Source organism: Brassica napus, chromosome C5, assembly GCF_020379485.1.
Source record: "Brassica napus cultivar Da-Ae chromosome C5, Da-Ae, whole genome shotgun sequence".
NCBI lineage: Eukaryota > Viridiplantae > Streptophyta > Magnoliopsida > Brassicales > Brassicaceae > Brassica > Brassica napus.
The window spans coordinates 45,575,808-45,601,146 of record NC_063448.1 but is presented as its reverse complement, the minus strand read 5'-3'; the positions used below and the strand labels follow the sequence as shown (position 1 = coordinate 45,601,146).

Here is a 25,339-nt window from a genome sequence, read left to right as displayed (position 1 = left end):
ATTGGTTCTATGATTTTCAAATTTCTATTAAATTCATGTGTTATTGGTTTAATGATTCATAAATTTTGTATCAAATCAAGTGCTATTCAATCGTACGAATTTACTAATATATTTGATTTTATAATAGATTTGAATGGATTTGTTTGAATTTTTTAGTTAAAAATACAAAGACTCAAATCCGAAAAATTTGCATATTTTACTTGGATTTATAAATACAATATGAATTTCTAAATCGATCAAAATATATAAACCAATAAGACCTCCCAAATGAGATTTTTTGTATTGGTTGGGGCTGCTGAGTCCTAAACCATTCATCTAAAGCAAAAGATGTTTTCGATGGCAACTTCTTCGTCTTCCCAACTCGTCAATTTTCAAAATTCTCCGAAATCCCTTATCCCCGTCATGTCAGCGGCGTCTGGGTTCAAAACCCTGACGGAGAATTTCACGGTGAGGATTCAGAGAGCAGAGAACCGCGAACTGAACGTCCCCCTGCTCTCCCCCTTCACCATCGCTTCGTCCCGCCTCGATTCCGTCGGAAACGTCGCGATTCGGATCGAGCTCAGCGGCGGATGCGTCGGCTGGGGAGAAGCTCCGATTTTACCCTCGGTGACGGCGGAGGATCAGCCTACAGCCATGGCTAAAGCGCGGGAAGCTTGCGAGCTTCTCAGAGAGTTGCCGGAGATGAAGCTGGGTCACGTTCTTGAGGAGATCGGCGGGATTCTCCCTGGGCATCGATTTGCATCTGTAAAGTCTCAAGCTTTTAGCTTGTTTTTGCTTAAAGCATAATCCTTGTTAATGTATTTGATGAAGAGAATGTTGTTTAATGGATCTGAAAGGTAAGAGCGGGGGTGGAGATGGCTATGATTGATGCTGCTGCTAAGAGCGTTGGAGTTCCCTTGTGGAAACTCTTTGGTGGTGCTTCGAATTCAATCACCACCGATATTACAGTTTGGTTCTAACTCTTCCTGTGGTACATACAGTTCCCTTCATTTGATAACTGAACTTGAGATTCTTTCTACTGTAAAGGAACATTATTCAAGTATAGTTTTCATAGATGTGGATTTGAATGTTCTTTCTATGTTCAGATTCCGATAGTTTCTCCAGCTGAAGCTTCATACTTGGCTGCAAAGTACAGAGAAGAAGGGTTTAAAACCTTGAAGCTCAAGGTTGGGAAGAACCTTAAGGCTGATATACAAGTTCTCCAGGCTATACGTGAAGTCCACCCTGCTTCTTCCTTCATTTTGGACGCAAACGAGGGTTATAAAACAGAGGAAGCTATCGAAGTTCTCCAAAAGCTTTATGGTAAAGAAAATATATTTGAATCGTTTGCCGGTCTTCAGATATTTAGCCAACAAGTGTTGTGATTGTTTTCCCTAGAAATGAAGGTTACACCGGTTCTCTTTGAACAACCAGTCCACAGAGACAATTGGGAAGGTCTCAGACACGTTACTCGAGTTGCAAAGGACAGATTCGGAGTCTCAGTTGCAGCTGACGAGAGTTGTAGAGACTTGACTGATCTCAAGAGAATCGTTAAAGATGATGTGGTAGATGTTGTTAACATCAAACTCGCCAAATCCGGTGTTCTCGAGGCCCTTGAGGTGATTGAATTGGCTAGATCGTCTGGAATTGAGCTTATGATAGGGGGAATGGTGGAGACTAGACTAGCAATGGGGTTCTCCGGTCACCTTGCTGCTGGCATTGGGTGTTTCAGGTACTGAACCTCGTTTCTTGTTAATCTGAATGTCAAGATTCTAACAAGTTTAGAGGTTATATGCAGATTCATCGACTTAGACACTCCACTTCTTCTAGCTGGTGATCCCGTTCAAGGTGGCTACAAAGGTAAGGCTCTCTTTTTTCTTCATCTTGCATCCTGTTCTTTTAATAGTATTCATGGCTTGTAGCCCCATCTTTTTTTCAAACATAACTACTAATGAACTCGTCATGTGAAACGCTAACCATCGATTGAGATTCAAAGTCTAATGATGGAGGTTTTTGTTGGCAGCATCGGGTGCTGTCTATGAGTTTAATGATGAAGGCGGTCACGGAGGATATCTTTACTGAATGAACTTGCTTTGTGAGGAGTCTACTAGCGTCCTTGTTTATGTAGTTTATAGTGAACCAACCTCAAGTTTGATGTTTAGTTTTTGTGCTTAAGAAAAGCATTACACCTTGTCCTAAATTTCCAGTTTTCGTTAAATAAGTGAATGTAACTTGCAAGTTTTGTAACATGTGTTCCAAATAAATGTAAGACATTCATCACATTAATATTGGTTTGTTTCTGAAACACTCGCAACAAGCAGTCAAATTCACAAGTGAATAGCTTATAGGTCATATAACTCAACAGAAGTCGTACTTTTAAGTATTGGGGTATTACATTTTCAGAGTTATTCACTGTTTGTTGTCAACCACTTAGAGCATGATTGACCGTAAATTCCATATGAGTTGCTTAATAAATATTTAATTAATTAATTGAACTTTGATTGTACCTAAGCACTCTAGTTAAGATTTCATTAAGACGTGCCTCCAATGGAAGGATCTTAATTAGGGGATTTTTAATTTTTTTTTTTTAAGATAAAATTAAAATAAAACATAATAAAATAGAACATTTTAAACATAAAATATTTTTAAAAAACAAGAATTAATAAAATAAACGAGCCGAGTAATTTGAAAGAAACATGCCGAACTCAGTTGTTGTCTTCATCACGTCCAAATTTACTCCATAAATGTTCGACCAAATCATGTTTGAGTTGTTGATGTATTTGTCTATCACGAATTCTTATTCGAACGCCCATCATATTTGTCTATCACGAATTCTCATTTTGGCCACTACTCTTCTCTCTTGTTGCAGAGTCATAAGCCCCACAAAATTTGTTCACTTGGTCATTGATCTTCTGCCACCGGTTCTTACAATGCGATGACTCTCTCAGTTCATAACCTGCAACCTTGGAACTAACCGCAAAGTATGCAGCAACCCTTTTCCAGAACGCAACGGCTCTTTGCTCGTTACCTACAACCGGGTCTTTGCTTGTTTTAAGCCAAGCGCTAACGAGAGCAACATCATCTACAGGCGTCCAAGACCTCATTTCCTTACGCTCTCCAGGAGTCTCTGCTTCCGTTGCTTGACTGCTAAAGAGAGGGATTTGGGAGGAAGAAACTTCACCACTGTCTTGAACAAAGCCAAAGACAGTCTCTTGCTGACTATTCAGAAGGTCTACAAAGTTTGAGACCGGTATATATGAATTGGAATTCATATTTGAATGTCTCAAGAGAGGAAGAAAAGAAGTCGGTTTTGGTAGATGGAAGAGAAGAAAGTAATGAGAAGTAGAAGTAGAAGAAAGTAGAATAAAACTATGAGAAGTAGAAGTAGAAGAAGGATATTTTTTATAGAAGAGAAGAAGGAAAGAAACATTGATCACCTTTGATCAACGACTTCAACATCCAACCATGTCGAGTAGACCCTTAACTAACACATTTATCTAACACATCTATTTATTACTACAATGGCAATAAATCTATACAATCTAAACCACAAAAATAATCAGTTGAATCTATTCATTTATCTAAGACATCGAAAGCACAATCAGTTCCAACCAAAAACATAAAACCGAGTTAACTCTATTTAATTCAAACCACAAAAGTAATCAGTTCACAGGCACAGACGAGATCAACATCAAAAGCACAATCAGTTCAATCCAAAAGCATAATACCAAGTTAAATCAATTCAATTCAGACCAAAAGCACAATCAGTTCAATTCAAAAGCATAAAACCGAGTTCAATCTATTCAATTCAAACCAAAAGCACAAGTAGTTCACACACACAAACGAAATCAACATCAATCTGAGACTAATAAATTTTTTATCATTCTGTGAATCAATGTAAACTTATATACAGAAGCTGTGTGTTACCTTTATTACCATTGTAGTCGAACCTTTATGTCTCTTGACCCGAACCATCTTCATTGAACATTGATGTCCTCTTCATCCGAACCATCTCAGCACACAAAGAAAAAAGCCAAATCAAAATGGATCAGAGGTGACCGATTATATGAAGCAAACAAATCAAGTAGAACTAAATAGAGACAGTGTAATAAGACCACAATCTAAGACATACATCAATTCACAGATTAAGACAGTCTAAGACCACAATCTAAGACATGCATCAATTGAAAGATTAAGACATAAACAGATAATTACTCTGCTTTACCTTTCGCTTCGTCGAGTTCAGCCGTGGAGAGAGAGATTGAGCCACCGAGGGAGACGCCGCAATTCGTCGCCGAGGAGAGATGAAGAAAGAGATGCGGTGTGGTTAGGAAAGCTAGAGAGATGCGTCGGCGGCGATCAAATAGGACACAATCGGCGAGACCACCGACAGATACGAGCTTTCCACCGAGACAGATGCCGACGGCTCCAACCGATCGGTGAGAAAACGAGAAACACCAGCAGATTCGACGAGGAGAGGTGAAGAGACGCGGTTTCGTCTACGGGAAGGAGAGAGAGAAACTGATACGTTTTGTGCGAGAGAGAGAGAGAGATTTAACCAATGCCAACACGTGTCCATTTAGCACCGATTCTTCTACTCCCTCTTTAAGCGCTGTGTTTTCTAATTAATCACATTTTTCTTTTTTAAAAATTATTAATTAGCTAAGCATTGGGCTTAAGCACCCCGGTTAAAGATGGTCTTACGTAGTGTATTGAAGTCTCTTTTTTGTCAACAGTTTATTGTAGTCGCTTACTAAAATCATTATTTATGTAAATAGAAATTAACAAAACAGCTTATTGTAATTGGAAATCAAAGAGTGGAATTTTTCAAGAGCGGAAAAGTCAAAATAAAATGCTTTTCTAGCGGAGAAAAAAAGAAGAAGACGAGTGTACAGTGGTAGTAGGTGTGGTGGTGGTGACCGGTGAGGCGTGGAAATCTCAATAGATATATATCTGATAAAGGTCCAATTTACATAATTGTATAATTTTTTTTAAGTTTTAATATGAAATTTTTGGAAGTAGATAAATCTACAAAATTTTCCTGAATTTTTCTTGATAAATTGTTTTTTTCTTCTAAAAAATTAGCACGATAAGCTACACGAAATACAAATGATTCAAAAATACTTTTTATCATCTTTGATCTCCAACAAGCATTAAGATCGGATTATACAATATACTAGGATAAGACATGCGATTTGCGCAAGGTAAATTTATATGAAAATTATTTAAGAAATATCGTATAGAAAAAAATTTATATTATTGATCGAATTAATATATTTGGCTCTTAAACAATTTTTTAAAACATTTTTTGTTAATTACATAATTTGTTTACTAATGAACTGATCCTATTTTAAAAAAATATTTTAGGTTAAAAAATTATTTATCGCATAAAAACCTAACAATTAGGCCGGAGAATCTCATGCCTACTATTTGGTTACAATGAAACTATGTCACCTCGGTTTTATATCATGATTTAGCAATTTAAAAGTTAATTATGGTTATGAAAAGCTTACGTTCACGTGTCAATCCTATCTATTTTCGATATTTTTCTTTTTTTTTGTCGTTTTGGTTATTGTTCGATATAAATATTGATTTTTGAGTCTATTCTCATTTCTTTCTTTTATTTTGGCCTGAAATTTAGAAAATATTTAAGATTCAAAATTATTAAAATTTAAAAGATACATACTTAGGTTAAGATCTGCGCCTTGTGCACAATAAATACTTATTTTATTTTTTTCTGCATATTATGAAATAATAAAATAATAATTATATATTAAATAACTAAGAAATCAGTTACTATTATGTAATAAATTGGTTTGTACATATAGATCAAATGACCGCTTTTGTTTATTCGCAATCATTTTAAAATAAATAAATCAAAACAATCAATCTTATCTATCGTATATGATATATAATTAAATTTAAACGATATGAAATATATATATATATATTAACATAACAACCTATTAAAATAAAATTATTTATTTATATGATTTTATTATCATTGTATCTTATTATAGAAAACAATTTAAACATTGATCACAAAAGTTTATGTGAGACTTTTAACAGTTTTAGTAATTTATACTCGTTTTGAAAAATTCAAAATACAACATATACACACAAATCTAAATTTTTAATATATGATCGATGTAATTGTGTAATTTATTTTAATAGTAAAGAATTAAACAAAAATGATAGAAAAGATACAGATTATTAGCAAATATTCATTATTTAAAATCATTAATTACTATATATATCATAATCACATTAGGTAATTTCGTAGGTTTTATTTAAAGAAATAATATATAATAAATAGACACTTTGGTTTAGTTAATATCATATGATATCATATAGTTGATATTAAATGTTTCTATTGAGATATAAAAATCGAATTAGACCAACATGTTTTTCAATTTTAATGTGAAGCTGACACGTAAGACTAATTAACTCTCTAATTGATTGACATATAAGTAAAAAGTATTTTTTAATTATTACAAAATTGAGGTTACATTTTTTTCAAATCTTCGTCGGAGATTTTCAAAATAAGAGGAGCAATAATAACCCATGTTCTAAAAATCGGCCGCCTAGCCGCCTAGGCGCTACGCGTCACTTTTCCGCTCCGATTTATGCCAAATCGGTTTAAAAAATCGGATATCCGATTTTTTCCGCCTAGACCGCCTAAATGACCGCCTAGCCGCCTAGCCGCCTAGGCGACCGCCTAAATTTTTTTTTTTTTTTTTATTTTTTTTTAGTTTTAATAATATTTTTATTTGTTTATTTGATCTAAAATTTTATAAATATCATTTATATTCATAATTTTGATGAAAATTACAATATATTAAATTTATATATTCTATTTGTGTGTTTTATACAATCATAAACATGAAAATGTATTAATGTTATACACAATTAAAGATTTATATGTTTTATAACATAGTAAATCATCTAAAAATTCCGCCCCGCATAATTTCCGATTAATCCCCGATTTTTTCTTTAGGCGTTAGGTCCAACCTGACCGCCCGACTAGCGCCTACCGCGTTTTAGAACAGGGATAATAACAATACAAATCGTGACAATACTCACTAGGCGTGAGAATCTTAAAGTTCATATCACGATCAATGCTTTGGACCCACACTTTCTATTTCTCATTAAAAAAACGTCGTAACATCAAAATTCAAAGTCGAAGACACATGTTTGTATGATATACGCTCATGTTTCTTCTTTTCTTGCTAAATTAGTGATCTTTCTCCAACGAATGTACACGTTAGCTATTCATCTTCTAGATATGTTTATGTAAACCTTAATGAAATGTTTTGACAAAATCTAGTTACCAAAGAATATTCAACAACTAATATTTCCATTAAAAGTGCTACACAAAAGAGAATAGGATATGTTCATTAATTTACTACAATTAGCGCCAAAAGATAAAAAAAACTACAAAAAACGAAGTTTCAATGAGTGATTGTGGCAATGATTATCCCCAAACGCACGCTTAGATCTTCTCAAGATATCATCATTTTGTATAGAAAACTAATTGATTATTGTTCTTGTTAACATATTGAATTAGTTATGTTCATATATACATATACAAATGCATTTCTCCATCATATTATTATTATCACAGTGTGTGTGTGGTTGATAGAAGTAATAATGACGGTAAAGGGAGCCGGCAACGTATATTGGGACGACACAAGTACCATCACCGAAAGTCCTCTTCGCCTCCCAAGTCCACGCTTCGACCCCACTTTTCATTTGTTTTATCTTAGATTTTTTTGTTCGGTTAACCTAACACGTTATGGTGCTATAGGTATAGTAAGTTACGAATCCTATATCGTATTTCATGTGTGTTTGATAATGAAAACATCGTTATACTTATAGAGAATTCGTATTAGCCAGTTGTTTTTCTTTGGTTGACAATCTGCATATAGAGATAGAGTTAGCTAGAGATTTAGATATATATATATATAGTTAATAACTTAGTATACGTATTAAGTGGTGATTTATAAGTTTCTAAGTGCATATTTCCCCACTTTTAGTGCTACTTTTCCACTTAGAAATAAAAAGAGGCACATATAAGTCTAAGAACCCCCAAGAAAAGTATTATTTGAAATTTATATACTTTTCCCTAATTTGGCCATTAATCTTTGATTGTTTAATGTTCTTTAAGTCAACTGAGTAGCCAAAAAACAACAAACCAATTTCTCCTATGCTCTTTTATATATAGATATCAATCTTCAAAATGTTGTAGCTCAGTATTTATGATTTATGACTCGCATTCAAACTGGCTTGAATGATAACAATATTTGCAAAACTAGTAACTAAAGAATCTATTCGCCTGAAACATACATATAAATATATAACACAACACGTTAGAACCTTAAAATTCTGATATTAAGTTTTTGATCAACCACTTGACTACAGAAACTACTAGATTATACAATTATATTGCTAAACTAAAATGATAAGACGCCGCACTATAAACAAGCGCACTAACAGATTAATATTTTGAATATTATTTTCAATCCATAATTCTTCATCAAAGTCTATACATAAAATACTAACAAATTAAAAGAATGTAAGAAAAGAGCTTCACTTTGCATCTCTATAAATAGGAAGAGGTGCACATATCAAAAACCACAAATACTAGAACACACTTCCATAAACACTCAGAACAAACAAAAGAAGAAGAAGAAAAATGGTGATGATCAAGGCCACATGGGTTTCCATCTTCGCCATCGTGGCGGTTCTCCTAGTGATTCTAGCCCCGGCGGCAGAAGCAGTGACGTGCTCGCCAATGCAGCTAAGCCCATGTGCGCAGGCGATAACGTCGTCTTCTCCACCGTCAGCGTTGTGCTGCGCGAAGCTGAAGGAGCAGAAGCCATGCCTATGTGGGTACATGAGAAACCCTAGCCTCCGTCGCTTTGTCAGCTCTCCCAACGCTCGTAAAGTCTCTAACCGCTGCAAGCTCCCCATCCCAAGGTGTTGAAAACTCAAAAAGCCAAACAGCGTTTACTATTTGCGATCATCCTTTACGTGTTTCAATCCTACTTTTGGTGTGTGTGTCTAAGATTGTTCATTATGATCATGAAGTAGTAGTTTAAGTAAGTGCTACCCTGGAGAATAACAATGTGTGATGATGCTTGTATGCATCTTATTTCAACCTTTTGTTTTTGCTGTCTTATTCTGGTTTATTATCAATGTAGAGACGTGTAATCATTGAGATGGTATGATATAAGAAAAAATATTTTCATAAACACACAAAAAGAATTGAATATGGGTACATGAAAATCACACCATCTTGTTTGGTCAGAGACGCAAACTCCAACTAGTATCATCATAAGAGCAAATCTGGGACTTCGACTGGTTTTGTTACACTTGCTTCTTTGTCTTTTTGTCGTCGTGAACTACGCTTACTACTTCTCTCACCATTTTTCTTTTTCTTCTTCTCTCTTCTCGAGCTCTGTTCGATGTTCTCTGTATCAAGATTTATCTCGTGGTTCTCTTTTACTCTTTCCTTCTCCTTGCCTTTCCCTTTCCCCATAAGAGCGGTTTGGATGGCACGTGACAAACGCTCATCGTTACTACTACTAGCGTCTGGCTTTGTCTTTGGTTCATCTCCTTCGTCCAGTTTCACCACTACAGGTCTTGGTTTTGATAGCTTTTTCTTGGATTTAAACGAGTCCACAGATATCTCATTCGCTGGTGGGTATTCGTTTGACGTGTTGTTATCGTTGCCATCTCTATCTTTGTGGTCGTCGCTTTTCTGAGAGGAGAGATAGTACAGTCCATGGCGCTTTCTGTGTTCTGCGAGTAAGGATGAAGATTCAAGTGGAGGAGATGAAGACGATGAGGCTTCTTCTTGATCTCTGATTCTGAGTTTGGCGACAGAGAAGCTGACTTTGTCTGAGGAGTAATCTGATTCCGCCATTGGTTCGAGAACTTCTCTGCAAATCTCTTGTAGACCTTCAAGATTCTCATTCAGCTCTAACCCTTCTGGTAGAGGAACTTTTTCTTGTGCAGTTGAAGAAACAGGGCCAAGCTCTTCTGAGAAGACATCTTCCATGAATGCTATGGCTCTATGAACTTCTGTTTCACTGTCTTGGGATGTTGCTTTCTCAGCTATTTCATGCTTTATTATACCAATGAATCCTAGAATGTTCTTAGCTCTCTCCTGCACTTCCACGTCAATGGTTCCGGATAACGAGCACAATCCCAACTCAATCATACTCACCAGACTCGAGATGGAGTCGCATGTGAAACCATTCACCGCTGAAGAGCCCGAGCTAGTAGACTCCTGAACCAAGGAGGAGGAAGTGGGCTCTTGGGCTGAGAAGTATACCCCAAGACTGAAGACAAGAACCTTGAAAGCTGAATGTATGTAGATTGCTCTAATGGAATGTGGTAAGAGACAAGTACGTGGTTGCAGAAGCGCCTCTGCAATCTCATAAGGGGCCTTAGAGAACTCGACATATTCCCCTGAAGCCCAGGCAGCTGCGGACAATATCGGGTGTAAGTACTGATTACCAAGCAATGCAGGATCAATAAGCAGGGCTCTAGAAACCCGAACCAGCTCCAGTCTAGCATCTTTGACCCTCGTACCGATATCAATCAACTGATGCTCAATTTCTTTCCCTCTTTGACAATTTGGGACTCTAGCCATTTCACTGAGAAGAGACAAGTACCAATCGAAGTCAACTATGATCTCATACGAGTCCCTCGAGCATGCCACTAGAATGGAACCAATAATCTCGTTGCAGAACAAAGGGTCAGACTTTAGCGCATAGTTCATCAGAATCCGAGAGATCTCCGTCACGTTATCTTCATTCACCATTGCCATTAAAAGATGCAATGCCTCGCGTTTAACATTTGGATCCTCATCGCTCATAGCCTTAACAACAGCTTCTTTGTTCTCCAAAACAGCCCACAAATGCTTTGGAGCAACAATGGACAACGCATGAAGACCGAGATACTTGAGATTAGGATCATCATCCATAAGAAACTCCCTAATCTTAACAACCGCAAGTTTCAAAGGTACTTCCTGATCGCTCAAGCTACTAAACACGGTTCTAATACACTCAAACAACAAAGACTTCCCCACATTCTGTTTCCTCATATGTTCACAGACTGGATCAGCCACCTTCTTAGCCAACCTAGGCTCAATCGAAGCCAACTTAGCAAATATCTTAAGAACCTTGATCAAAACCCAATTGTTCCTCGAATCTACAAGAATCTTGTAAAACTCTGGAGCTAAGGGAAGATAAGATCTTGGATCCTTTGCTGTGAGTTCACAGAACACTCCAACCACAGCTGACAGAAGCTGAGGATCAGAGCTCTCAAGATTCTCAACGAGACGCTTGAAACATACCTTAACAGCATCAGGATACTTATCGAAAACTCTCAAAACCACACCGATAGCTTTCTTCCTAACCAAAGCCTTACTACTACCTAACAGCGTAAACACCTCAGAGGTCAAATCCCTAGCTAGATCATCAGTCCCAATCCTAGCCAAACACTCCAGAGCGAGACTCACCTCGTACTCGTTCGAGCTGTTCAGATCCTTCCTGAGCTGGTTCGTGATCAGAAGCAGAACCGGCGTCTGATCGCTGAACGACTGAGCAATCGCGTGGTAACCGATCCTCTTGTGCGCGAATCGGGATGAGGACACGACCTCCACGGCGTGGAACGCCGCCCAGGTCATGTCGACGCCGTGGAGCGCGGCGAGGTAGGAGAGTTTCTGGAGGGCGACGGATTTGGTGGAGAGATCCGTCAGCTTGATCTCGCGGCGGATTTCTTCTAGGGATTTGGAGATGAAGGTGGATTCTCCGAGGCGTAGGCCTTTGATCAGATCCTCGAGGCTGCGCTGGAACAAGCTGTCCATGAGGGAGTTTGAAGACGCCATTGGAGAGAATGGGAGCGAATCGGGATGATGTGATAGTTGAGGCTTATGATTGGGATCTGAAACGTGGCATGATCGGAGATATTTTCGCGGAGCGATATCGGAGATCAGATTCGCGAGGGTTTTTCAAGGCGATGATCGCGATTTTCAGAATCCTGGATCCTCCTGTGAGAGTCGAACGGAACGGAGGAGGAAGGAGAAAGCTATTATGGGCTTTTTGGAATTATGGCCCAATTTGCTTTCACTTGAAATAAATGGACCTAAAGAATAATAAAATGATCCATTAGTAGGTTAGAAATAAATGGACCTAAAGAATAATAAAACAATAATTCAAATTGGATGGAAAAAATAAAATGGTAAACATGAAATTCTCCGGTAAATCTTTACAAGTTCGTGTAACATACCTCTAGTATTTTTGTCAAAAAAAAAAACATACCTCTAGTATTTATCTATTTTTAACCTAAGACCCTGAAACTCACATCGTGGAAAAAAACCAAAACCTCATCAAACATAAAGGAAACACGATTTTGACTATATCTTCTAATATATGCATTATATGATTACGTTAGATATAATATTCATACGTTTGACATTTGGCAGTAAACTTACACATCAACTTTATTTTCTATTTGTTTTTAGTTCATAAATCAAAGTTTTAAGAATAGAAGTTTAGCTCGACCTAACTAAGTAACTATCACACCTTTACAAGAATATCACGCGCGCTGATTGCTGGCTCTATACATATTCTAAACCTTAGAATATTTCCTGATCTTTAATCACAAATTTTACTAATATTTTCTTTAACATGAGGTATATTCTTAAACCCATTAATCATGTCCCTCTTCTTGTAAACAATATATCTTTTTAACATAATAAAAATAAAACTAACTGAAAAAGAAACAACAATACACAATTATCATAAACTAACGTAGATGAGAATTGATGGAGCATCTCGTTTTCATGGACCTATTAATGTTTTGTCGTTTTCAACAAGGCTAAAACTAAAGCTGAAGTAGAAGTGCGATTTGAAAAGATTTTTTTTGTTTATTTTCTTGTAAAAGAGAGCAAATTGTTCACGCCTCCACGTACCTAGTAAACTTATGGGGACACACTAAACAAATATTTGTCATATTAGTATAGAGCTTTATAGTAGTGGATCTTGATTTTTAACCAGTCATTAGAAAATTTTACCTCTAATTTTACCGAATAGTTATCACTTTAGTAATTTAGCTTTACTGAAGTGTCCCATAGTTATTATTCTCCTAATTTAATGGGTCAAAATATTTTTTATCATTTATCATTAGAAATCAATATATTTTAAGTAAAATATAAATTTTTATAAAAAATTCTACATATTATTTAAAAACAAGATCCTTATAAACACATTACATACCAAAATTATTAAAAATATCTAAAACATGCATAAAGCAAATACAAATGAACATTTAACTGCAAACAAAAAAAGCAAGCAAGTTAATGAACTAATGTCCGTTTTTTATTTGTCACCACTACAAAAGCATGATGACATCTCGTCACAACTTTGTTTGCGTTTGAAGTTATTTCTAACCTAACAGAAATCATAACCACCTTGTTCGCGCAAAACAGAGTTCATCATGTATGTCTAGCAGTTTGCAAAGAGAAATGATGTGTAGATAAAGAACAGAAATGTGGTGTTGCATCGTCGTTTAATTCTTCCACCATTTTGGGAATGATTCCAAACACAACAAAGAGATGGCAACTACAAGATCTGAAAGTGTTTATAGATTTTGTATAAACCTATGTTGCTTCAAGTTGATATATAACAGAAATAAACATGGACTTCAATTTGAAAATACTGAAAATATGGCATGTAACGTTACCATGTATAGTTTAACGTAGTAGTAGTTTTGAATGATAATACCAATATATTGAAACATGAAATTTTCTTTGCGTTGCAACGTTTACGTGTAACGTCATTATTTTGCTTTAACATATTGTATACATATTTTAGCGAAATTTTATATGTAACTATCTAATTAGGTGGAAGCCCCTTTACTCCGGTGATTTAACTAAGGGTTTATTAATACTTTTACATCAGGAAGTCTGAAGTTCAAATCCTAGAAAATGCAAATTATGTAGATTATGGCAAAAAAAATTACAAAAGGTCTTCAACATGGTAAAAAGCGTATCATCGAACATGGATCTCATAGGGCGGCTCGGAATGTTGCAGTCAGACGTGTATTCTCATATGGTAGTAGAATTTCCGGCTGTAGAATCGTCTATGTAATATTTCTCAACATTGTAATACCATAAATAATTAAACGTTAAAAAAAAAATATCTAAGTAGAGTTCGGACATCTCTCTTGTGGAAAATATTGTAGAACATAAAATCTACACTAAGTATTTGATAGTGATCGGGAGTTTGATCTAGGGAAGACAAATGATGTAGGCAACAATATCTTTAGAACACAACGATATAAGCAGTTTACAGTAGGTAAAAATAGACTTTATTGATGAATAATATCAAATACAATGAGTTGAACTAGATCGAATGATACAAATGAGATCAGTAAAGAAAGGATCTAAGATCGGGATGAAAATAAGGTCGATGTATATGTGTAGCTCTCTCTAGGGTTTCCAACGTATCCCTCTTCATGTCTGTTCTCCTTCCTTTATAGCGAGTCGACCTCGTGACCTTCGTAACTGCTCCGCGATCTTCGTGATTGCTCCGCGATCTCCGGGACCTCGAAATCTTCGTTTTCGAGCTTGATTGCTTGCTATGGGCTTCAGTTCCTTACGGCCCAGATCTTTGATCGCAGCCCATTAATGTATTGACCAAAATTGGGTCTAACATTTGTCCCCCAGTCTCTTTTGATTTGATCGAAAAGAAAAGAGGCGGTTAGTTATCAACTCGGGTTTTGTCGTTCAATAACCGATGCGATTTTGGTTTGATGGTTCTTGGAAACCGTCGTTTGGCGCGTAAATTTTATTCTTCTTTTTCTTCTTTATAATTTTACGCGTAACGGCTATATCAGCCGCCACTAGGGGGAAACCTAGGTCATTATTATCTTTCTCGGGGATGATGATAGAGCCGTTAGTATTGCTATAAATACATGAGGTTTTACGTTCCAACTCTAATTCTTTTTTGCATCTTTCGTTTTACTTTTGCTCTTAAGATTTCCTGATCACCGAGCTTGAGATGTCTTCATCGTTCAGTTTCCTTCGTCCGACGAATACAACCGATGATCTCGAGGGTCTCTATAAGGAGCACAGGGTTGTTCGCGCCGTCGTTCTCGATTTGGCCGGCACAACTGAGACTCCCGAAACCGTACAAGGAGGGTATTATGGAGCCTATCTTTCTTTCTTTCATTCTTGTGGTCTCACCTTCCCGATTCCGGAGCCTGTGCTCGAGATCCTGGCGGAGCTTGGACAATCATTTACTCAAGTTCTCCCAAATTTTCTTAGGCATCTTATTGCGTTCTTCGGTTAGAGCTAGGGAGGAAGGTTTATCTTTCGGAGTCGATGAGTTCCGACACATCGTTATGGTGAAGCAGAACACTCAGAATCCTGGTACCTTCCTCGTGTCTCCGCGCCCGGGTCGCCACATCATCAAGGACGTCCCTTATCGCGACGAGAAGTGGCGCGAGCAGTTCTTCGTTTTTAGGGTGGATCGAGCATCTGTGGGCGATTTTGATTTCTCTCGACTTCCTCGGAGTTGGGCTGAGCGTATTGGTTAACCTCCTTTTTTTTTATTTGAGTGTCAGCCTTTCTCTTTAGGGAATTGGTGATTCAATTTCTCGTTTTTCTTTGATTGTTTCAGCTCCTTTCGAAGGTTCTTTGATGTCAGACGAAATTCGTGGTCTGATCGGAGTCCTTCGGAGAGGTCGTTTGGACTGGTCTTCATTTTATCAGGCTCAGATTCGGGTTGCTTTCGCCAGGCCAGAAGGGACTAACATGACCCCTTTGGTTGGGGGTTCTGAGGATGAGGCCGAACATTCCTAGGAGGTCATTGCGACTCATTTCGTTTGGGCTCAGTCTTCAGATCGATTGACTAGGCAGCTCGTGAGGAGGTCATCGTTTCGTACTTCTGGGTCTGTATCGAAGAATCGTGCCTCTGGTAAATCTACTTTGATCACGATTCACGACTCCGACGATGAAGGTGCTTCAGAAGAGAGGCGGTCTCCTGTCTCTTTGGGCCCTGGTTCGGGAGACGAGACCGTTTTCGCGACCCGCAAGCTACGTCGGTCGTCAAAGGACACCTTGCCCGGTCCATCTTGTTTTAGGTTTGTCCCTGAAGGAGATAGTTCTTTGTTTGCGGCCCAAGGTGACTTAATTTCCCTCGCTGGTCGCATGAGGTCTGCAGGCTGCCGTTTCCCATCTCTTGCTTCTTCGGCCGAGAAGGAAGCTTATGCCAAGGTTGCAGTGGCGAGCTCTAAGGTTCGTTTCTCACCTTCTTTCCTTTGGAAAATCGCTTCGAGGTACTTATTCGCCTGTTTTGATTTCTTCTCAGGCGATGGAAGCTTTCAATGAATATGTTATAATGATGGAAGATCACGTCGTGGCTTCTCGGAATGACAAGGAAATCGAGAGCATCGGTTCCGAGATTAAGAGGCTTTCGGGGGAGCTCGAAGCTGCCAAACGAGAGGGGGAAAAAGGATGCCGAAAAGATCGGCGCTTTCAATGAGGATTAAAGGAGGATTCAACATGAGAACGAGGCTCTTACAACCCAGGTGGTTGCTCAGAAGTCGAAAGTCACGGCGCTTGAGGTCGAGAGGTATCAGGACATTCGTCGTGCTTCTCGCATTGCTCGTCGTGCTTCTAACATTGCTCATCGTGCTTCTCGCATTGCTCGTCGTGATATCGAGTAGCGGTACCGAGAGGTCCTTGAATCTTTGAAGGATAAATGGTCGAGCAAGAAGAAGGAAGTGTCTGCTGAGATCCAATTGCAAGAAGTGACCGCCAACATCGATCTTTTGAACGAGCTCAAGGACGGGGGCCTAACCGTAGATGCGGAGCTTGCTCGTTTAAAGGAAATGGAAGGGGATTGTGAGGATCTCGTTGCTTCAGCCGCCGCGCCGGATTGGTCGATCTCTGAGCTCAATCTTCCTCAAATCTCTGAGGATTCGGTTGATCAAATCGGGGGGTCGTCTCTCCCCGATAATTCCGCTTCTAGCTAATTTTTGGTTTAATATATTTTTGCGTTTTGTTTTTAGTGATCTTTGATCGTGATGTTTTGGATATTCTTATCGGATAAGCATAATGTTTTGGAATATCTTTGTTTCTTTAGTCTTCGGGAATCCTTTTGCTCTGTTCGTTGAGATACTGCGAGGCCTTGATATTTATAAAGCTTCACTTTGTTTTAGGATTTGCCATAGTGCTTCGTTTAATTTCATTTTGCTTGCCAAGGGAACATGGCATCGAGAAGATCAAACCCTCGCGACTCTGATAGGGTGCAAACTCGAACTGGTTGTATTAATGCAGAACACATTCGATCCGGAGATGTGAGCGAAGCGCTCACAGAAGTTCTTCGTGAGGAGACCCGATTTCCGCGGGCTTCAGTCCAAGAGGTAAAGGCCCTCGAGGGCGAAAAGTCTGCTGCTCGTGTTAAGTCGAGTAGCCCGACAGGCTCGGAGGGAAGTGACTGCCCCCGAAGAAGGCTAAAACGAATGGTTCAGACCATCGCCTCGGTGTTTCGGGTGAAGCGGTTGTTGCTAAACCGTTTCATTTGCAGTTTTCTCACTCCAAAGATTGCCCTATTATGGAAGATCCGGATAGTGTTGCTCACTTGGTGAGACACTTCAAACCTGCTGGGTGCCCGCTTCCTTCTTTGCGAAATATGACAGAACGCGAGGCTTATGTGAAGATGGTTGTGCCCCATGCTAAGGTCGTTCTTTTTGATATTCGATCCTTTTAAATCTTCGATTTGTTTTGTCTGTGCTGATTTGCTATGTTCCAGGCTATGGAGGCTAACAACGAGTTCGCGGCAACTTTAGAGAAACGCCTGCAGGATGTTCCGCGTTCTGGCGAGTTTTATCAAATAAAGGAGGTTGTTCGAGAGCTAAAGCTTGGTCTGAAAATGGCTCAGGATCGAGAGCGTGCCAATGCTGCTCAACTGGTCGCTGCTGAAAAGTTGGAGAATCAGGCTGCTTCGCTCGAAGCTCGTCTGCAAGTTGTGAGTAACGAGAGGATATCGGCCTTCGAGCAAGTTTCCTTTTTGGAGCCGTAGGTTGAATCTTCTGCTAATAAGTTTGCTGACGACCTTCGTCGTGCAACTTATGATGCCAAAAAGGCTCTGGCGGACAGCTACTTGGATGTGTTGGTAACCCTAAAGAGAAGTGGGAGAAGAAGAAGGCCGCAACTTATTGTGAAGCTCGTCTTAGGGAGGTCATGGCAAATATAGATCTCTTGAAGGAGATCATGAACAACAATCTTTTGGCTTCAGATGAGCTATTGCGACTTCGAACGAAGGAGGTCGAGCTCGGGTTCGAGCTTGATGTGATGGCGATTTCGGATTTCGGATTTCTCCGTTGGGAAGCTCGATCGACCTTAGATTTCGGAGGATCTACCAGAAGATTTCTTTCGTAAGTTCCCTTCTGTGGCGGACGACGTGACGAAATGCTCGGGTGGTCAGTTCGAGGATGGCGAATTCGGCGTCGAAGAGTAGCTTTAGGGATTTTTGTTTATGTATTTCCCCTTTGCTTTTGTTGCATTATTATTATTATTATTTAATAAAGAAGGGGTCGTGAGTCCCGGTTTATTCGTTGCTATTTTTATGTTTATGCGAGGCCGATTGATGTTAGGAGTTTTCAAGGTTCCTAAGACAAATGTTGTAGTATAGTGATTGTCGAACCAGTTCTGAGGGATATCAAAGCACTGAGAATGCAAGTACTCACTTAATCTAAGTAACCAATGATTTAGATGGGTTTTAAGCTATGACTAAAACTAGAAAGCAATAACAGAATGATACTTCTTGACTAAGGGAAAAGAGAACTCATGGGCATAGGGATTAGACCTTGGGTGATCAAGTATCAAACTGAGGATGGCAAATGATCAATCAAACTATCAACCTTAAGCCTAGACACAATTCTAAGCAAGCTCTATGTCTAGATGAATGCTCATTTGCTAACATATCTCAAACATCAAATGTCTTTGGTTGAATAATATGAAAGCAATCATTACGAACAAGTCTATTAGCTATCTTAGCATCTTTAACAACAAATGTCTTTGGCAAAGTATACTAAAAGCCTAGGAGAGTTGTCTCAGGCATTTCATCAAACACCTTTTGGGTGGGAAATGCCTATTGATCAACTTTTGAGTGGCCAACTCAGAAGATGCATTATGAATACTCTACTAGCAAGGAACAAGAATGATCTACACTAAAACATCCTAGAACTAACCTAATCACCCTTGATCTCCCTAACCCATGAATTCAAAAGGTGATTACTCACTAATCTCCATGATTCCTCTTAAACCCATATTGGATTTCAGATTAATCATGTAGAGAAATAGATAAGAAATCAACAAGAACACAAGAACATAACAATCAAAATCCAAGAGATGAACTTCTCAAGAGAGTTTTTGTGTATTTCTCAATAGATCCAAAGATGGTCTGCCTGGTGGCTACAAAAGATGTTTAAAACATAGGTTTTTCCAAGTGCAAAACGTCCAAAATAAATTGCAAAAAGGTCCTCGGGAAATCATGATTTTCGGCAGCAAAGTAACGCGGAGCGACTTGCAGGTGTCGCTCCGGGAAGTCGCTCCAAGACTGATTTTTGGTGTCTCCGGGTGAGAGGTCGCGAGCGACTTTGGTGTGTCGCTCCAACGGGTCGCTCTGGATCGGGAGCGACCTTGGTAGGTCGCTCTGAGAGGTCGCTCCAGGGTCATCTAAGACGGTTCGGAGTAACGAGAACGCGAGCGACTTCATGGCGTCGCTTTAGGAAGGTCGCTCTGAGAGGTGGGACACAGCTACTTCGTGATGTCGCTCCGGGAGGTCGCTCCCATGCTTTGCTCGTTTAATGATCACCTATTTCGCCTCCTTCGAGCTCCAAATGCATCCAAATGTCCCTAAGAACTCCATGTGGCACTCCAGTACCTAATAGAGACTCATGTATGCAAAATGCAACCTAAACATGTCTAAATCCTAATCTCTATGATGAAAATGCACATGGATGAATAGATAAAACAATGCAAATATGCAAGATATCACCGATCTTTTGGGACCGTGAGTCTATTTGTTGTAGATACTTTTATCGACGGTTTTGATGTAACAAAAGATTTTGTTAGCTAATTTCGTCGCGCTTGTTGGCGGAGTTGTCTGCAACCGAGGACTTGATCAGGGTCCTGGTTTTTGGTCAACTGTCGTAGTTTTCCGATAGGAAATCTGATATGCTCGAACTGTAATGTCTAAGAACTGTATTTATTAAGGTGTCGGATTCTGATTTGTTACAGATTTAAAAAAGAAGGTAGCCTAAAATTGTCGTGCCATTGTCCCTCGGGTGTTGCGATATGCTCACTTCGAGCTTTGAAGTTGGAGGGTGACTGGACTCGTGTCGTGAGTTGCCTACGTACCCTCGTCGAGGGATCAAGTCATAACGTAGTTCGATTATTTCCCCAGGGGCTGGGTCTGTTGTTCGATGGTTCGTGTACATGGCTACGTCTGTTGTTGGTTTTGGCTGCTTGATTTAGGAGTATTGCTCGATGTCCTTGAGGCTTGCTAGGTGGCATATTCTGGAGTTCTTCTGGATTTCTCTGATAGTCTCGACTCCTTTCGGGGTTAAAAATTTCAGGCATTGGTGATATGTTGAGGGAACTGCCTTCATGTTATATAGCCAAGGCCTCCCAAGGATTGCGTTGAACGGGGCTGGACGTTCTATCACGATAAATTCTACAATTTTCCTAACTTCTCCAGTGGTTACCGCGAGCTCGATCGATCCGAGGGAGTAGGTGGTTTCTTCAGCGAACCCGATGAAGGGAGTTCGCTCTTGCTTTAGGAGTGCTTTGGTGAATCCCATTCTTTTGAACGTGTCATAGAAGAGGACATCAGCCGAGCTTCCAGTGTCGATCATTACTCGAGATAGTTCGCAACCGCCAAAGTCGGGTCGTATTACGAGGTCGTCTTCGTGTGGTTTGTCGAGATCTGCGGTCTCATTTTCGTCGAAGGTGATTTCGTAGTCGGGGTCTGATAGGGGGCTCTCTTACCCCTACGTTTTTTTCAGCTCTCCGTTGGTACGCCTTGATCGAGTTGACCGAATTGCAGAACTTGGAACCTCCGTAAATGAACTCGATTCTTTTTTTGCCTTTGCCGTGCTCCGAAAAATTTCATTTCTTGGTTAGTGCTGGTCGGTAGTGCCTTTGTCCCCCAGACAGATTGCGATTGAGGGTCTGCATTCTTTCTTTTTTTCTGAATTTGTAGGACAGTTGGTTTTTCTAGTAGCTTGCGAATTTTGGTCATCTTGTTCTTTCGCTTGAAGTTGAGGATTTTTCCGCAGGGAGACTCTGTGTTAGGCTTGTACTGAGTGACACTGGGAGGAGGAGTAGCTTCATCGGATTTTTCTAATGTGCGGATTGCTACCGTGACCTCGATGCATATCCTTCGGTTTGGTTCTTGATTTCGTCGGTTGTGTTGCTGTTTGGTCCCCACGAAATCATGTCGACTCTTTTCTTTGAAGCTGGTGGTGGGGAGCTTGGTGACTCCGGCTCGGTTTTCCTTCCTCTTTTATTCGTCGAGACTTTGGATTTTTGGTTTGGTTTTCGAGTCACTGGCTCTTCCTCTTCCTCTCCGGTTTCTTCGATGGTTTTTTTATTTTTGTTCTGACTACGAAGCGCCGCTAGACATTCTTCAGTCGAGTGACCTTTGCGGTCATGAAAAGCGCAATATTTGCTGAGGTCGTATGTTGAAGATTTTTACGGTGAGTTGTTTATTGCGTAGGAATGTTGCCCTTTGGTCGCTGGTTCTTTATGAGCGGTTGGATTTTTGGCTGCATTATTCTTGTTCGCGCTATACTGCTCCTTTAAGGCCGTGACCTCCTCTTCGTGGGTGGCGAAGTGAGAAGCTCGATGTAAGGAATCATCCAACGAGATATGTGCTCGTACTGCGAGTTCTTCCCTGAATTTGGATGAGAACCAAACGCCATTTTTCAATGCTGCCAAAGCGACGACTTTGTTTGGATGCGAAATCTTGGCTTTGATTTCTCGGAACTTGTTTATGTACGTCTCAATGGCTCGAAAGGCGCTTGCTTGAGATTCCAAAGATCTGCCTCGGTAACTCTTGTTTCTATGAAGACTGAGTATTGTTTGAGAAACGTAGAAACCAACTGGGTGAAATTGTCAATCGAGTTTTCTTCTAGTCCGGCGAACCATTCGAGGGCGGCCCCCGTGAGGTTCTCGGCAAAGAAGCGGCAGTAACCGGCCTCCTTTTCATCGTCGGTGAGGTGTTCTCTTGATATTGCTAGACGGAAGGCTCGTACGTGGACCTTTGGGTCTGTGTTTCCTGCGTTTTCGGGGAATTTTAATTTCCCAACATGATTCAGCCTCACGCTGGCAACTTTTTTTTGTAAATGGTGTCCTTCTTGTTTCCTCGATGACCATGTCGATATCTGGGGCAGAGATCTTTGCCATATGTACGATGGCATGTATTCTTTTGAGCTCGGCGTTGTTCCTCTCGATATAATTCTGAAATGCTCTGGTTTCACTCGGGATCCCTAGGTCTTCTCTTTGGGAGTCGATATTGACGGGGGCGCGAAGGTCGTGACTCCGAGCTTGTTCTGTTAGGTTATCGAACCCCGCTTGATGGAGGGTCCTTGTGGCGGATGGAGTTCGATTTTCGGGGATCGAATGGTTTGGCGGCGGGATCCGCGTTCTCGGTTCGTTGACGTTGCAGCCCAGTGTCGATTTCATCCAATCCGCTGTAGCTTAGGCTTCGGTGGGTCATGCCTTGCGACAGGGATTGTTGTGAGTTTTCTCCCGTGTAGCGTCCGGATCAAGCGTTTGGGATCTCCGGAGTACCAAACAGACCGGCGTTTTGAAAGTTTGATGCTCCTCTTAACGGATCGAGAGGTCTTTGATTTCTTTCTGGAGCGTTTGCAGCTTGATACTCTGCGAGTTCCCTCTCTGCCTGGTCTAGTCGGTTAGTAGTGGTTTGATTGGCGATTCATTTATTATGAATTTCGTCGATTAGAGACGAGACCATGCCTCGAAGTTCGGTCACCTCTTCTCGAGTTTGGGCTAGAGGGGTCGGCGAAATTGGTCTGGATTGAGATCGGGTCAGATCATCGGCAGTTTGATCTAGGGAAGATAAATCTACACTAAGTATTTGATAGTGATCAAGAGTTTGATCTAGGGAAGATAAATGATGTAGGCAACGATATCTTTAGAACACAACGATATAAACAGTTTTCAGTAGGTAAAAATGGACTTTATTGATGAATAAGATCGAATACAATGAGTTGAACTAGATCGAATGATACAAATGAGATCGGTAAAGAAATGATCTAAGATCGGGATGAAAATAAGGTCGATGTATATGTGTAGCTCTCTCTATAGTTTCCAACGTGTCCCTCTCCATGTCCGTTCTTCTTCCTTTATAGCGAGTCGACCTCGTGACTTTCGTAACTGCTCCGCGATCTTCGTGACTGTTCCGCGATCTCTGGGACCTCGAAGTCTTCGTTTTCGAACTCGATTGTTTGCTATGGGTTTCAGTTTCTTACGGCCCATATCTTTGATCGCAGCCCATTAATGTATTAACCGATATTGGTTCCAATAAATACGTTACTCGACTCTGATCGTATTTTAAAATTATATCTTACCAAAAGATAATATCATGTCCATCTAGTTAAAAGATTTTATGTGGATTGTGGTTACCGATAATGCGTGATGCATTGATCTCCACATTAAATAAAATGTCTTGTCTTTGTTAGTGCAATCGAAATGTCTTGTCTTTGTTAGTGCAATCTGACTATTAAAAACCATTGTGTCTGTGTGTTCAAGGATAGAAGAAAAGAAAAAGAGATATTTCAGATGACTCGACTTGGTATTTATCTGTCTGGAACAAGACACATGACACAATGATGGTGCCGGTACGTCTTGATCTTACATACAAATCAAATAAGTATTGAAGTGTAATTCATAATTACGTTATAAAATAGTTTCTTTTTTTTTTTTTTTTTTTAGAAAGATAAAATAGTTTCTTGACTCTTTAAACTCGATACATGTCAAATTTTAACATGAAACTTAATTTTAACATATCTATACTTTTCATAAAATCAATTAGGAATTTAATTTTACAAGTTTCGATCGATATCTATATTATTAAAACTGAAGTACAAATAGAACAAACATTATTTTTAACAGATTTATTATATCTTTTTTATTTCATCTTAAATACTTTATTAATTATTTTTCTTCCAAATAATTTAACATCATTTATTATACAATTACAAAACAAAATTTACCAATTTTAATTATTTAATTATATCTTTTACATTTTTCACATTTCTTAACTATTTCATTAATTGTTTTTACCATAATAATTTAACATCATTTATTTTACGTGTTAACCATAATAATTTCAGATTTTTGGATGAAGAGTTTTTTATTTGTTTACATAACCAATTAGGTATGGGTACTCAGGTATCCATTCAGGCACGGATCAATTCTTTGGATATCGAGTTTTTTGGGTTTTAATATTCCGTCGGATATTATAAATTTTCGGACGAAGTTAGTGTCAGATTTTTCTAGGCAAGGGTGGGTTGTTCTTATGTGTAGGAACCTAAAAGTAAACAAAAAACTTATGTATTTAAAAATATCATTAAACATTTTTAAAAAAATAAAATAAAAAAACAACACCAGCACGGACGTGCAGGTCATACTCTAGTCTATATTATTAAAAAGTATATTTTGGTGCTGTTTGAAACATGAATATCAGTATAAATGAAAATTGTTTGGAAATATGGATAACAGTATAAACAAGTATAGTGTCTTTATAGTAATTTCATTAATAAATTTATTTTTCATTTATAAAATTTCATTAGTTGTATTTCCATATTTCACTTAGTTTAATAATTTCATTAATTATATTACATTAACAATTCATCATATCATTAATTATATTACCATAATAATAATAATGCAAATTTTTATTTATTAATTAATCAACATTAATTTTGTGTCAATTATAGAATCAAATATGTAAAATAACTGGGTTTTGCATATGGTTAAACGTTCGTTTTAGTTTGTCTTACTAAAAAAGTTTTTTTTGTTTCAATCGATGGAAAATTACGTAGCCAAAAACATAATTCAAAGACATATTTTTTGAATAAAATAATAACTTAAATCAAAATAATAAAAATGTATTACATTTATCGTCGCTTAATTTTTCACTACATATAATTATTTTACTAAATAATTTTTTTTTCTATTTCACTTAATCTAGTCAAACACATAGAAAAAGTTTTTTTATTAGTTTATAAAATCACTTAGACATGAACA

At 38.7% G+C, this 25,339-nt stretch overlaps 4 protein-coding genes across 4 annotated transcripts; 2 read left to right on the top strand and 2 right to left on the bottom strand.

The window, feature by feature from the left end:
* Positions 1 to 270: 270 nt before the first annotated feature.
* On the top strand, positions 271 to 2,286 carry LOC111206547 (L-Ala-D/L-amino acid epimerase). The gene is made up of 6 exons (XM_022703704.2): positions 271 to 744; positions 837 to 947; positions 1,086 to 1,302; positions 1,378 to 1,711; positions 1,778 to 1,839; positions 2,003 to 2,286. The coding sequence occupies exons 1-6, from the start codon at positions 328 to 330 to the stop codon at positions 2,059 to 2,061; spliced, it is 1,200 nt and encodes a 399-aa protein (XP_022559425.1). The 5' UTR covers positions 271 to 327; the 3' UTR covers positions 2,062 to 2,286.
* Positions 2,287 to 2,804: 518 nt separating this feature from the next.
* LOC111206199 (glutathione S-transferase T3-like) lies at positions 2,805 to 3,251 on the bottom strand. The gene has a single exon (XM_022702582.1). It carries the CDS (start codon positions 3,249 to 3,251, stop codon positions 2,805 to 2,807), a length of 447 nt encoding a protein of 148 aa, XP_022558303.1.
* Positions 3,252 to 8,602: 5,351 nt separating this feature from the next.
* On the top strand, positions 8,603 to 9,233 carry LOC106436039 (non-specific lipid-transfer protein 2). Its single transcript, XM_013877001.3, has one exon. The coding sequence runs from the start codon at positions 8,675 to 8,677 to the stop codon at positions 8,963 to 8,965; it is 291 nt and encodes a 96-aa protein (XP_013732455.1). The 5' UTR covers positions 8,603 to 8,674; the 3' UTR covers positions 8,966 to 9,233.
* LOC106436038 (AP-3 complex subunit delta) lies at positions 9,190 to 12,071 on the bottom strand. The gene has a single exon (XM_022703325.2). It carries the CDS (start codon positions 11,876 to 11,878, stop codon positions 9,314 to 9,316), a length of 2,565 nt encoding a protein of 854 aa, XP_022559046.1. The 5' UTR covers positions 11,879 to 12,071; the 3' UTR covers positions 9,190 to 9,313.
* Positions 12,072 to 25,339: the final 13,268 nt, after the last annotated feature.

Bases quoted from the DNA above. Each gene is read 5' to 3' on its own strand.
- LOC111206547 (XM_022703704.2), top strand. From the start codon at position 328: ATGTTTTCGATGGCAACTTCTTCGTCTTCCCAACTCGTCAATTTTCAA. The intron at 1,303-1,377 runs GTAAAGAAAATA...TGTTTTCCCTAG, and splicing joins AGTTCTCCAAAAGCTTTATG to AAATGAAGGTTACACCGGTT. The intron at 1,840-2,002 runs GTAAGGCTCTCT...TTTTGTTGGCAG, and splicing joins CGTTCAAGGTGGCTACAAAG to CATCGGGTGCTGTCTATGAG.
- LOC106436038 (XM_022703325.2), bottom strand. From the start codon at position 11,878: ATGGCGTCTTCAAACTCCCTCATGGACAGCTTGTTCCAGCGCAGCCTC.
- LOC111206199 (XM_022702582.1), bottom strand. From the start codon at position 3,251: ATGAATTCCAATTCATATATACCGGTCTCAAACTTTGTAGACCTTCTG.
- LOC106436039 (XM_013877001.3), top strand. From the start codon at position 8,675: ATGGTGATGATCAAGGCCACATGGGTTTCCATCTTCGCCATCGTGGCG.